The sequence below is a fragment of the Lepidochelys kempii genome, chromosome 3 (assembly GCF_965140265.1).
Source record: "Lepidochelys kempii isolate rLepKem1 chromosome 3, rLepKem1.hap2, whole genome shotgun sequence".
Classification (NCBI taxonomy): domain Eukaryota; kingdom Metazoa; phylum Chordata; order Testudines; family Cheloniidae; genus Lepidochelys; species Lepidochelys kempii.
The window spans coordinates 170703551-170716148 of NC_133258.1; the positions used below are offsets into that span (position 1 = coordinate 170703551).

The following is a 12598-nucleotide window of genomic DNA, read 5'->3' on the forward strand; positions in this document are numbered from 1 at the left end:
ATTCAGTATTCACTTCCTTCCCAGTCAATCAGAAATATCTTAAGGCTTAAAATTACGCTGCCTTGTCACATGATAGCACTTTATTAACTCTTTGAAGCTCATATATTTCCAGGATGGTGTTAAAATAGTAGGTTTAATTTTTCTGACTGTGTTTTTCCTGGTCTTTGAGCTATACAGATGTCTTGCCTGATACCAAATAATCCTGGATCCTAACCTGCTATATTCTAGGGCATGAGAGTGGAAACCATGGTAGTGTATTGTGGCTTATATTGTTTTGATGTCGTTATGATAACTAAATGTCTGTGTGTACACATTAAATAAAATAGTCAAATGGTTTTACCTGTAAGACACCCTCTCATGTCTAAACCATACTTCATATAATACTCTAGTACCCTCTGTTTATTGTTGGCTGCTTGTTTTATTTTGGTCACTATGTTCTGCTTTATAAATGGACATGGCCAAAGCCCCATGTACTCTGCGGCAAATTTTGCAGCAGCTTCAGATAAATCTGCAAAAATGGACAGTTTTATTGAATTCAATATGAAAATGAATAAAGTCAGTTCAATAGCTCCTGTTATTTATTTTGATATTTAATTCAATTTTATGTTGGACTCACATTTTCAGTATGCCACAGATTGTCATATTTAGGTTTCAGAGTTAACAGTCCATTAAGATGAATGTGGGCAATTCCCTCCTTTAAACAATTGTTTCAGGCTCTCTGCAGACTCAGGCAGACATCACTGTACTTTGAGATTCCAATAAAAACCACAAGGCCATCTTTAGTGAATGTGTTTGATTTATAATCTGCAAATATGAAGTGAATTTAGTGCTTGTGAAAGGTGCCAGATTGACAGATCTACAGAACAGATACCATGCAAATAATGCCAGTGGAGATTGCTCCAAACCCACCCCTTCTGCATGCTCCATCATTTCTTGGGGGGTGTGGTAATGCTCACTCTAAGCCATTTCAATCCTGTGCTGAAATCACAAACAAGGATGCAACTGAGTACCAGTTCTGGCACAAAGTGTTGGTTTTATTTATTTATTTATTTATTTATTTTAATGTAAACACTTAACAGACACCACCAACTTACTCTTCTTTGGCCACTTAAAGGTCATTGGCTGGCAGTAGCTCTGAGTCACAAACGACTGGATTCATTCGGGTTACCTAGAAGTCTCCATATCCCAAAACTAGCATGTCCACTCTGATAGGGTTTAAGTAATGGAGCATTTGGTTTTTATTTTTGATAGCGAGCAGCTGAGCAGAGTTTAGGGCAGAAATTTACCCTTCTCTCTCTCTCTCTTCCTTCCATGCAGAAAATTTCGTAAACAGTTCACCCGGTCACAGTTAAAAAGAGCTTCCAGAACACCTTGTGCTCCAATCACTGTGACGACAAAGTCCCTTGTGAACCACAGGCTAGTATGGACGGAACCAGCAACCATCATGCACTGAAGATATAGCAGCAACACAATCACATCAGTTTTTTACATTGCAAATGCCGATGTGAAAAGATATTCTGAGTCTTAATGTATATAAAAAACAAATACTGGGGGGCCAGATTGCGGCTGACTCCTGTGTTCTGGACGTGACACAACTGCAGCCCTTGCATTCTCCTTGTGTGCAAGGACTGTTGCTGGCTACCAGTGTTAGCCTGTCTCATTAGGGGCATGCAGACAGTCCCACTCTTCTCTCCACACCAGTCGTCAGAGTTGGCTGATCACTGAGTGGGAATACACTGTTCCTGTTAAGGGGTGTGGTTGCTGCATGCTTCCCCTGTACTTGCCTATGCCTTCTGGAGCTCGTGGTGGGGGATTGGTGCAGAACTACACCACCTGGATCATTGTTTTTAAAGCACAGTTTAGCTAATAGGGCCATATTTTCAAAATTGGCCATTGACTATGGGTGTCTGGATATTCAATGTTCAACTTGAGGCACCTTGGGTCTGATTTTCAAAAGTATTGAGTATCCATAACTCCAACTGAGGGCAAATAAAGGAGATGTGGGTGTTCAGCACTTCTGAAAGGCCAAAGGTCTCTAAAATGGGGCACTCATTTTTCAGAACGTTGGCTGAGTAAGCTTTGGTGTGATCCAGAAAACTATTAATGTGAGTGGACCTCCCCTGGACTAGTTGCATGTTTAGGGGCTACTCCCATTATTTATTTATATATGTATGTATTATTTCAATTTATAATGACGTAAAAGCACCTCTCTGGGTGCCTTTGATATAATTCAAAATAACAATTCAATAACAAAAAACCTGCAACAGATCCCTGTTGAAACTCCACCCCAACACAAACAAATTGGAGGGATTTTTTCCCATCAAAACTCCTTCTCCAATAAACAAATACCACCTTAGTCAGATGGGCAAAAAGATGGGTTTCACAGCATGATCTGAAATTCACAGGTCCCAGACTGTTTTGGGTGAAAGGTGGAAGCTTGTTCCACAGCTGAGGGGTCATCCTGGAGAATGCTGTATCTTTAGCGCCAGCTTTGAGGGGACTTCAACGTATCTATTTCTGCAGTCGGGAACAGCTGCAGGATGGCATAGAGACAGAGGTAGGTCTGAACTGAGTCAGAAAGGGAAGATGCCAATAATTCACCAGACTGGCAGCATCAAGTGTTGGTTTCTTGAAGCAAGGTCACCCAGATGCTTCCTTAAGAAAAGTAGGTACTCGGATCTCCCAAAGGGAGGTGATGACAATCTACACCAGTGCTGCACTTAGTCCTTCACCACTGTTCACCAGACAGGAAAGCCGACAGCTCAAATCAAATGTGTTGTGTTCACAAAATCTGTTATTTCCTCACAACAGGAGGGATTCTCAGTAGGTACTGGAAGGAGACAGCCTGTTCTCATTAGCGAGAATTGCAGGAGCCAGCCTTTATAACCAGCAGAAGTGGAAACACCTTCTGTGTAATGAATTCCTTCCCCCTCAAAGTTACAAAACGTCATTATTTAGCAAAGTACATGATTAAAACTATGGAAAACTTGCACAGGAAAAAGCTGTGTCTCCCAGAAACATCCCTGAAATCATATGCAGCAAATTCATTTTCAAAATGTCATGTAAATGTGTGGTTTCAGAGTAACAGCCATGTTAGTCTGTATTCGCAAAAAGAAAAGGAGTACTTGTGGCACCTTAGAGACTAACCAATTTATTTGAGCATAAGCATCGGATGCATCTGATGCAGTGAGCTGTAGCTCACGAAAGCTTATGCTCAAATAAATTGGTTAGTCTCTAAGGTGCCACAAGTACTCCTTTTCTTCTTATGTAAATGTGTGGTTGTGGGCTTTGTGTCTGGTTTCCCTGCCTTACTGAGTTTGAACTAGACATTTTCTTTTACAGTTTCAGGGTAGTACAGTGTCCAATGATTATTTTCTAAAATCCTGTGTATTCTGTGTGTTCTCTTCTGCTTTTGAAGTAAATATTTGTATACTTGTAATAGTCTGGGGTGAAGTTGATGGTTTTTCTCTCTTCCTCTGAGAGAAAACTCTTAACATTGTTTATTGTTATGTAACCAGCTGCCTGATTCAGTCAAACTTTTGTTTCAAGAAATCTGAGGCAATATGGTTACTCCTTATATACTTTGCTTTTGGCAATGTTTGTTCATAAATGTGCCTGGGGAGTTATTTTAAAATATGCTTTAAGAAGAAAATCTTCTCCAAAGCATACAGCTCACTTAGTCTGGGAGTCATAGAACTCCACAGGAAGTCATATCCTGCCCCCACACTTTGCTGAGCAGGAGTGGAACCATTTCCCAGGCTAGAATAGACTTCACAACTCTCATGTCTGGAGAACCTGTTCATTAGACTTATCCCAGCCAGTCTCACCTCCAAGGTCCGTTATGTGCAGCTGAACAGAGGGTCCTCAGAGAATCTAGGCTCTCCATACTTTGAATCTTACCTCTCCCAGAGGGCAGTCTGCAGCCACACAAATGAGACAGGATTTGCCTGTCAATTTTAAGCTTAATAGAAAATGAGAGGGGAAGAGAAATTGAAAGATGTTTGATTATGCTTGCATTGTAAAGGGTTATGCTTCAGCAGGAAATTGTGGCACATCCAGCATGATACCATGCAGCGATACACTTCCTGTTGACTCAGACTCTCTCACGCTCCAAGACAGGAACCAGTCGCAGAGGCTGAGAAAGCGAATGCAGCCAGGCTAGGTTACAGCAGCATCAATACTCTGTTTACATTAACAGTTATTTCTTGTTGTTAGTTAAATAAAGCAGTCATCCTAAAGCCTGTCTTCGTCATCTCTGATGAGATACAGTAGTTACAGTTTTCAGAGTAACAGCCGTGTTAGTCTGTACCACACAAAGTTGAAGGTAGCCTTTTTGGTCTGGAGAACTTATTATAAAAACTAGGATGTTCACATTGCCTATTTCAGCTGTATAACTGCTTCCTTTGCCCCATAATATAGTGGGCGCTATTTTCAGAATATTTAAAAACACCACTGTCCAGTGCAAGGCGGAACAGATTGTTTAGCATAAGTAGTTAGTACCTGTTGTAAGGGACCATTCAAGGTAGAGTGGCCCATTAACACCTCTGCAGTTACAGGACAAAAGGAGGGGGTTAGTGTGCTACAGATTGTTGTAATAAGCCATAAATGAATGGCTCAGCAAAACAATAATAGCCACTGGTGCAGAACAAGTACACAGGCTCAAGCTAAAGGAACCCAGGAAGCATGAGAGAGAAGGAGTAACTGAGAATGCAGGCATCATGCTCCAGCGAATACAGTGTGGAAAGCAGCATGAAATAAAAATGGTCAGCTTATGGGCAAGGGCGTATGCTCCCATGCTGCAGCAACCGCAGGAATAAAATATAGCAGTACATGCAGTGACCGAGGGGATGCAGAGACTTCCAGTGAACAGGAGGAGATCCTCAGCAGATCCAGAGACTCTTAGTGTACATGATCTTCAGAAGAAGGCTGCCAGCCATTCAACTGACATATTGCAACTATGGTATTATATCAACAACTACTTTGATTCCATCTGGACTGTGGAGCCAGCTACCATGTAATTCCAGCAACACTGATCAACATCAATATTAGACTGTAAAATTTGCTCATGTCTTGTACAATAAAACCAGCCTGAGGCCAGGGGGTAAATTCAGGCTGTTGACAAGAAACTCACAAAACAAGAGATGTTAACGCCTGGATTTTATAGTAGTTGATGCAGGAATACCACCCACTGAGGGGCAGCAGGGCAATGCAAGCCACAGATCTGATTGCAGTACAACACTACTATATCCTCAACATGAAGCAGGAAGAACAGTTACTGTGGGTCCTATCTAGAATTCTAACAGAATATAAGAGCATATTTCAAGGAAATGGACACCCAGAGGGTGAGTTGCAATTAGAAATAGACCCCCATATGGAGCCCAGCAGACTGCCAAAATGCAGAATTCCACTAGCCTTAATGGAATCATTGGAGAAGGAACTGGCAAGCCTGCAAAGAAGATAAAACTAGCACAGGGTAGATCAGCAACCTAGCAGTGGTACATGAAACAAAAAGTAAACATTATCCTGCAATATTTGCAACCCAAATATTTCAGTATGGTATGAATACTAGAGAACTAGAGAGTGAAACTGACTAGTCAAGTGAAGTTGACTTTTCGTCCAAGCTGAGTGACATGCTAAGAGTGATCAAGCAGCATAAGTAGTGAAATGTGAAATTAAACTTGTAAAATTCTTTCACTTTTTATTAATCTAAGATGAGTAAATACATTTTTACAAATATTATTTTTAACCTGACAGTTTATCTCTAATTATTAGTAAGACTTAAATATTATGGAATATCTGCATAGTATTCTCTGATATAGTCAAAAGATAAAATTTCAGTTGTTCTCTCTGTGCAACATTATGATATCAGGCAGAGAATTTGTTAGTGTAGTGCAAAATACTGTACAGTGGAAATTGTGTTTATGTACTTATACATCCCTCGTCATTTCTGTTGTAATGAAAAATTTTGAGTCTGCTGGAGATTTCAGCAAAATAATCTCTTTTCATTTTCTTTTGAAGGTTCTTTATATAAAACAATGTCTTAAGAAACCAGTGAGTGGGAGTCAAAAAATCCCAATTACAATCACACAGTAGAACTCAGTGTAGAAGGCAGAGCAGAATTTATGTGAATGTTAAGAATTTTTGCATTCAAATGATGCATATTGGGATACCTAACCCAATTTTGGATACATGGTTTTTTTTGGATAAGTGAGTTTCAGATAAATGAGGTTCTACTGTACATCATTCAGTGAGTTTGCATAGTCAGGGCCGTCCCTAGCTATTTTGATGCCCTACACAGCACCCCCTCCATGGGGGATGGGGCCTGGCCACTTCCTGCGGGAAGTGGAGTGACCTGGCCCCAGCCTGCTCTGCTTCCCTGGCTCCCAAGCTTGTGGGGATGGGGGAACCGCTACCCTGCACTTGCCGGCGGTGCAGCTGGGAGCCAGGGGAGTGGAGCAGGCTGGGGCCGGGTTGCTCTACTTACCGGTGAGTGCAGGCCTGGCTGCTTCTGGAGTCCTCAGGGGAGTGTGGGCGGGAAGAAGTAGGGCGTGGGCGGAGCAGGGGCGTGGGCTTTGGGGAAGGGGGGCAGGGCTGGGGCAGAGCAGGGGCGGGGCCCTGGGGAAGAGCCAAGCAGGGGCTGGAGCAGCACACAGCTGCGTACTTTGCGTATGGGTAAGGACGGCCCTGTGCATAGTGATCTTCTATCAACATCATTCGAAACACAACTATTGAAATACAGTTTTGAAGGCGAAATAAAACAGAAAAGAGAACCATTAAAGAAATGACAATGTTTTAAATTTCTTGTTTACATAGAACTGAGTGTATAATTCTCATTGGAATGGTAAAACTGATTGGCATTTTATTCTTTCTATATAGTATCTAGCAAATATATGCCTGTGGTCTGAGAGTGGGGGACAATCTAAGCCAAAACACATTTCTTGCGAGATACTTCATGGGAAAACAAATTTGCTTCTGAACTCAGTGACTCTCTCAGCCTTTTTTTTGGCAAACCCGATTTCCCACGCGGACATCAGCTACTCTAACATGCAATGGAGCAAGTCAGAGCCTGGAATTTGGAGAGTGTAAAAGCCCATTGTAGCTTAGAGCATAAAAAATTGATTGGAGGTGAGGAAGAGCTGGGAGCAGAATAGTGGCTCCCTCAGTGAGGTGGAGAAGGAAGGGCCTGAAATACCAGCAGTGATACTGGAAGACCATTAAGCAATTTTAGCACGGAGATAAAAGAACAGGAAAGGAGTTTAGACACCAAAATTCCACGAACAAGCTCTGAATGTTGCTGGAAGCATGTGGAATGCCCAGGGTATGTTGACATGTCTTGAGCAGCTACATCTGGAAGCCAGAATTGATGAGAATCATGCTGCAATGCTACCAATCCTCTTATTAATAGGGCAGCAACCAGTATAGTTGTTTCCTAGGTAGACCACCCCCCTACTGCCAGGCTTTCAATATGGAACCTAAAGTTTCCAGAACAGTTTGCTTCCACTCTGGGCACACCCTGATTTCCTGTTTGTTAAGAAGCTATTCCAGATTAGGGGAAACACAAGGCACATTGACATCCGCTATGTGGCCACTGGTTCTGACCTCTAATCCTCCCCTCTGCACTCACTTCTCTGGAAGTGACCTGGAGCTCTGTGTATGGGCTGTCTCTGCATTAGGTTGAATTTCATCGTGCGCCAGATTCTGACTTTTAATACACACAGATTCATAGATTCCAAGGCCAGAAGGGACCATTGTGATCATTTAGTCTTCCTGTATAAAAAGGCCATCAAACTTCCGCCCAAATAATTCCTAGAGCAGACCTTTTAGAAAAAAGATCCAATCTTGACTTAAAGAAAAGGAGTACTTGTGGCACCTTAGAGACTAACCAATTTATTTGAGCATGAGCTTTCGTGAGCTACAGCTCACTTCATCAGATGTAGCTCACGAAAGCTCATGCTCAAATAAATTGGTTAGTCTCTAAGGTGCCACAAGTACTCCTTTTCTTTTTGCGAATACAGACTAACACGGCTGTTCCTCTGAAACCTGTCAATCTTGACTTAAAAATTGTTAGTGATGGAGACTCCACCACAATGCTTGGTAAATTGTTCCCATGGTTAACTACCCACACTGTCAAAAATTTACGGCTAATATCCAGTCTGAATTTGTCTAGATTCAACTTTCAGGCATTGGATCATGGTATACTGTTCTCTGCTAGACTGAAGAGCCAATTATTAAATATTTGTTCCCCATGCAAGTACTTATAGATGGAAATCAAATCACCCCTTAACCTTCTCTTTGTAAACCTAAATAGATTGAGCCCTGGAGTCTATCACTATAAGACATGTTTTCTAGTTTTTTAAGCATTCTTATAGCTCTTCTCTGACCCCTCTCCAATTTATCTTTCTTGAGTTGTGGACCCCAGAACTGGGCACAGTATTCCAGCTGCAGTCACACCAGTGTGAAATACAGAGTTAAAATAACCTCTCAACTCCTTGCTGAGATTCCCTGGTTTATGTAGCCAAGGATTGCATTGGCCCTTTTGGCCATAGCCTCACATTCAGAACTCATGTTCAGCTGATTATCCACCATGATCCCCCAATCTTTTTCAGAGCGACATGCTTATATTTGAAGCCAGATGATGGTTCTAAGGGAGAAAAATGTACTGATGGGACCTTAGGAGCATGAACCAGCTCTGGGTGGCAAGCCTCCAGCTCCTTTTTGTCATGTCTGCATTTAGTGAAAATTTCAAGTTTAGTTCATTAATCCTACTTTGTACAGAACACAAGTGGCTTGCAGAGGGATAATCACTGGGATTGGAGAAAGACCTGAGGCTCAAGACATCCCTTTATCCCTAGATGGGGCAGGTGGAGAGGAATCTCCCATTGCCTATATGGAATATGTATTAGGGCTATCACTTTAGTCTCTTCATAATTCTTAAATTCACTATGGAAGTACTGATTTCAAATGTAAAACCTTGGCAATGGAAGAACAAGGACAAAAAGTGCCATCCTTTCTACTCTGACAGGCTGCCCTATCTTTATGGGGTTTGCATCAGCAAGCTTGAAAAACAAGCCTCAATCTCTAGCTTAAAAAATGCAAAAAATATTGAAGATGCCATTTTGCTAGGAGCTAAGCTCTGTTTTGATTTGCTATGTAAGCAGAACTTTTAAACATCCTACGAATGCATTATACATTTTTCCAGAGACTGGTGTAGCACCATGATATTTTGCCACGAGGTCTGATGTACTAGTGCCCTTTTAAACAGTCAGATAATGCTAGCATAACTGGACATGTATCATTTACACTAGAACAAAAATATACATCATGCCAAAGCCTGAATAAGGCCTGATTCTCATTTACACAAGCCTGCTTTACAGGAAAATGATAAACTCAACAATTTATAAACAGAACAGGAAAGACATGGGCTAGAAGGCGAGAAGTGAGCAGAGCAATCTGTGATAGAAGAATGCCTATGAAAATGAGAAGTTATGATCTACAAGACAGTAATCAGACCTGCACTTTTATATGGCTTCAAATGCTGGGCACTGGGGACAAGACAGGAGCACATCTTGAATACAGTGGAAATGAAAAGACAGATACTTGCAGTTACAAGTATGGCCCATGTTTGGAACAAATGAATTAGGGGAAGCATGAAGGTGGTATCAATTATGGAGCAATTGAGGGAAGCCATGGTTAGACGGTTTGGGAATATGAAAAGAAGATCAGAAGAATATATAGGGTGTTAAACTTAGATATGCAGGGTAAGGGAAGGTTGGAAGCCCCTGAATGAGAGGGATGGCTGTCTTCAAAAAGATCTGATTAGCTGCAGAGTTTCTGAGGAACTGTTTCAAGGCATGGAGAAGAGGGACTCAAAGACCTGACCCTATATCGATGGGACTAAGGCTACACAGTGTTTCTCAAATGCGGTCACCATGGGTGCATGAGGCCACCAGGGCCTTTTCTTGTGGCCACAGCCTCCTGGGCTGTGGGGTGGAGGGGCGCAAAGCAGTGGCCCCTCTCGCAGGGTGCCAGCAGCCGTTGGGCCCTACCCTCTTTCAGAGACACAAATGCTGGAGGTGCAGCCAGCTGGTGAATGCATAAGCTTAAAATAATGTAACAAGTGAAAGCAGATAGGGTTTTTACAGCAAACTTTACAAACAAAATTCAGCCTTCTTCTATTTGTAATAACCACACACAAGTACACCTGGAGAGAGACAATGACGCATTAGGGATCCGTTCAGCTTATTAAAAATGGTGACAATATTATTGCAATTTGTTTCCTTCTCTCATTGCAATAATGTTTATGGATGGTACTGAAGTAAAGAAAAATAATGCCTTTGAAAGAGGGTTATGCAGAATAGATTTGTCTGCGTTGTAATGAGCCATAAGGCTTGGCTCCTCATAAATATATTAATTCCCTAGATATTCTAAGTGAGAAGACAATTATATGCTACCTTAGAGACTAACAAATGTATTTGAGCATAAGCTTTCTGTAGCTAACGAAAGCTTATGCTTAGGTTAGTCTCTAGGGTGCCACAAGTACTCCTTTTCTTTTTGGAAATACAGACTAACACGGCTGTTACTCTGAAACCTGTCAAATAAATTTGTTAGACTCTTAGGTGCCACAAGTCCTCCTTTTCTTTTTGCGAATACAGACTAACACGGCTACTACTCTGAAACCTGTAATTATATGCTAGTGACTTAAGAGCCTGATCCAAAACTTACGGAAGACAATGGGAGTCTTTCCCTTAAGTTGAATGGGCTTTGGATCAGTTCCTAACTGTAAGGAGACCCTTACCCTGCAAGGTGTTGAACTCCTTCAAAACCCATCATAGCTGGTTATCACACTGCAGGACTGGTACTTAGGTAAGGAACACTATAACGAGACATTTCTATATATCATTCAATATAAGCCCCATTTTCAATAGTCATTTTGGCAGTTAGGAGCCCACATTTCATTGAAAGTCAATGGGCTTTAGTCTCCTAAAGTCACTTAGGTGCTTTTGAAAATGTTACCTCATGCCTACAGCCTTAAGCCCCAGAATCATTGCACACGAATATGTGGCTTTGTGATGGAGTGTACAAACCCCACACTGAGCAACAAGGAGTTTAGGGATCATTTGGGGCTTAGTCAGCCCCACCCCACAACACTTGGAGCAAATGCTCCATCTGCTGGAGGAATTAAAAGACAGGGAATTAGATCATTTGGGTGACAGTGTGGAGGTGAGTAGACCTGCAGGCCACAGCTCCAGGCCTTGGACTGAGCTGACCTCGAGGGGAAGATGATAGGAGGAGGACCAGGGAGGGCAGCCTTCATTGCCAGATTACTGGTAGCCCAAAGGGCCCTGGGTTGGAGCCCAGTAGAGTGGGAGGGCACAGGCTCCCCTCCTCACAACCCCCTTGGCAGTCCAGGGTTGTGGCCATGACCACTAGGCCATGCTTACCAACCAGACCCTGAGTGAGGACCATTCCAGGCTTGTACTCATTTGACTAATATTTACTGTTAGCCTAAATGTTTTCAACAGGGATGATGGGGAAACAGCACCTTGCACAGCATGAGTTCGTAAGATTCACAGCAGAGGCAGTGCAAAATATCTGGAGCGGATTTTATTTGAATTTAGCTTTTAAAGTAATGGTTTCATCATCCAAACAACTCTATGGGAAGGGGAAAAATAACCTCTATAGAAAACTGTCATTACTAGGTGTGTGTGTGTGTGTGGGGGGGGGGGATCAAAAGGGAAAGTCTGGCAAATTAAATATCAAGGACAAGGAAACAATACTATTTATTTATGGGACAGAAATGTCGGATTAGTTGCTCTTTAGACATTTGGAGAATATCTGACTGAGCTAGGAGTAATTGCTTGTCACCCTTCTTTTCAGTGCTATATTTTTTAATGCTCTGAAAGAGTATTGTGCCTGGTTTGTGTATTAAAGAAATTTGTTCTCCTGTTTAATCAACAAATGTGTTTAAAATAGAATGAATGTCAACAGGGACTTGTAGGGGACCTGAAGCAGACACACAAAAATTAAGGCTTGGTTCGAAACTGATACACACAGGTATTGTTTTCTCTGTGGGAATTTCTATCGAATTCCATGTAAATGAGGCTATGATTCTTCAAAGGAAAATGTCTCTGAAGGCCTTAGTTGTGTTCAGCTCTGATTTGTAGAGAGTAGATTTTATTTTATTTATTATTAGTTGCAATGTACTACCTCTATCGTTCCTTGTGACTTTTCTTCTGAGCGCGTTGTTATACAATACTGATCGTATTCCTGTAAGTGACGGACTCATATAGAGTGAAATTGACCCTTGGGCTGGGACTGGCACAAGATGTATGTATCACTTAAGGCTAGGACTTAAGTGATACTGCATGGGGCTAGTGCTGGCCCTCTGCCCAGGTATGAATATTACCCACCCTGTACTGTTGAATGTGTACCTAATTTTTTAAATATGAATTTAAAACAATCTTTTTTTCTTTTTCTTTCTCACTCCTAATAGTCTCACTGACATCTCAGGACACAGGTGTCTGTCTTTTGCCGGAGTACCTCAGCATCCTGGCAAATTATACTGAAGCTGTTGTTTTTTGGCTTGGCTCCAACACTA

At 41.8% G+C, this 12598-nt stretch overlaps 1 protein-coding gene across 1 annotated transcript in view; it reads left to right on the forward strand.

The window, feature by feature from the left end:
- LOC140909538 (metastasis-associated protein MTA1-like) overlaps positions 1-1684 on the forward strand; it is a 45058-nt gene extending 43374 nt beyond the window's left edge. The window contains exon 3 of the mRNA XM_073339061.1: positions 1318-1684. Coding sequence (XP_073195162.1) covers positions 1318-1453 — 136 coding nt within the window. The 3' untranslated portion in view covers positions 1454-1684. The remainder of the gene's footprint in view (positions 1-1317) is intronic.
- Positions 1685-12598: the final 10914 nt, after the last annotated feature.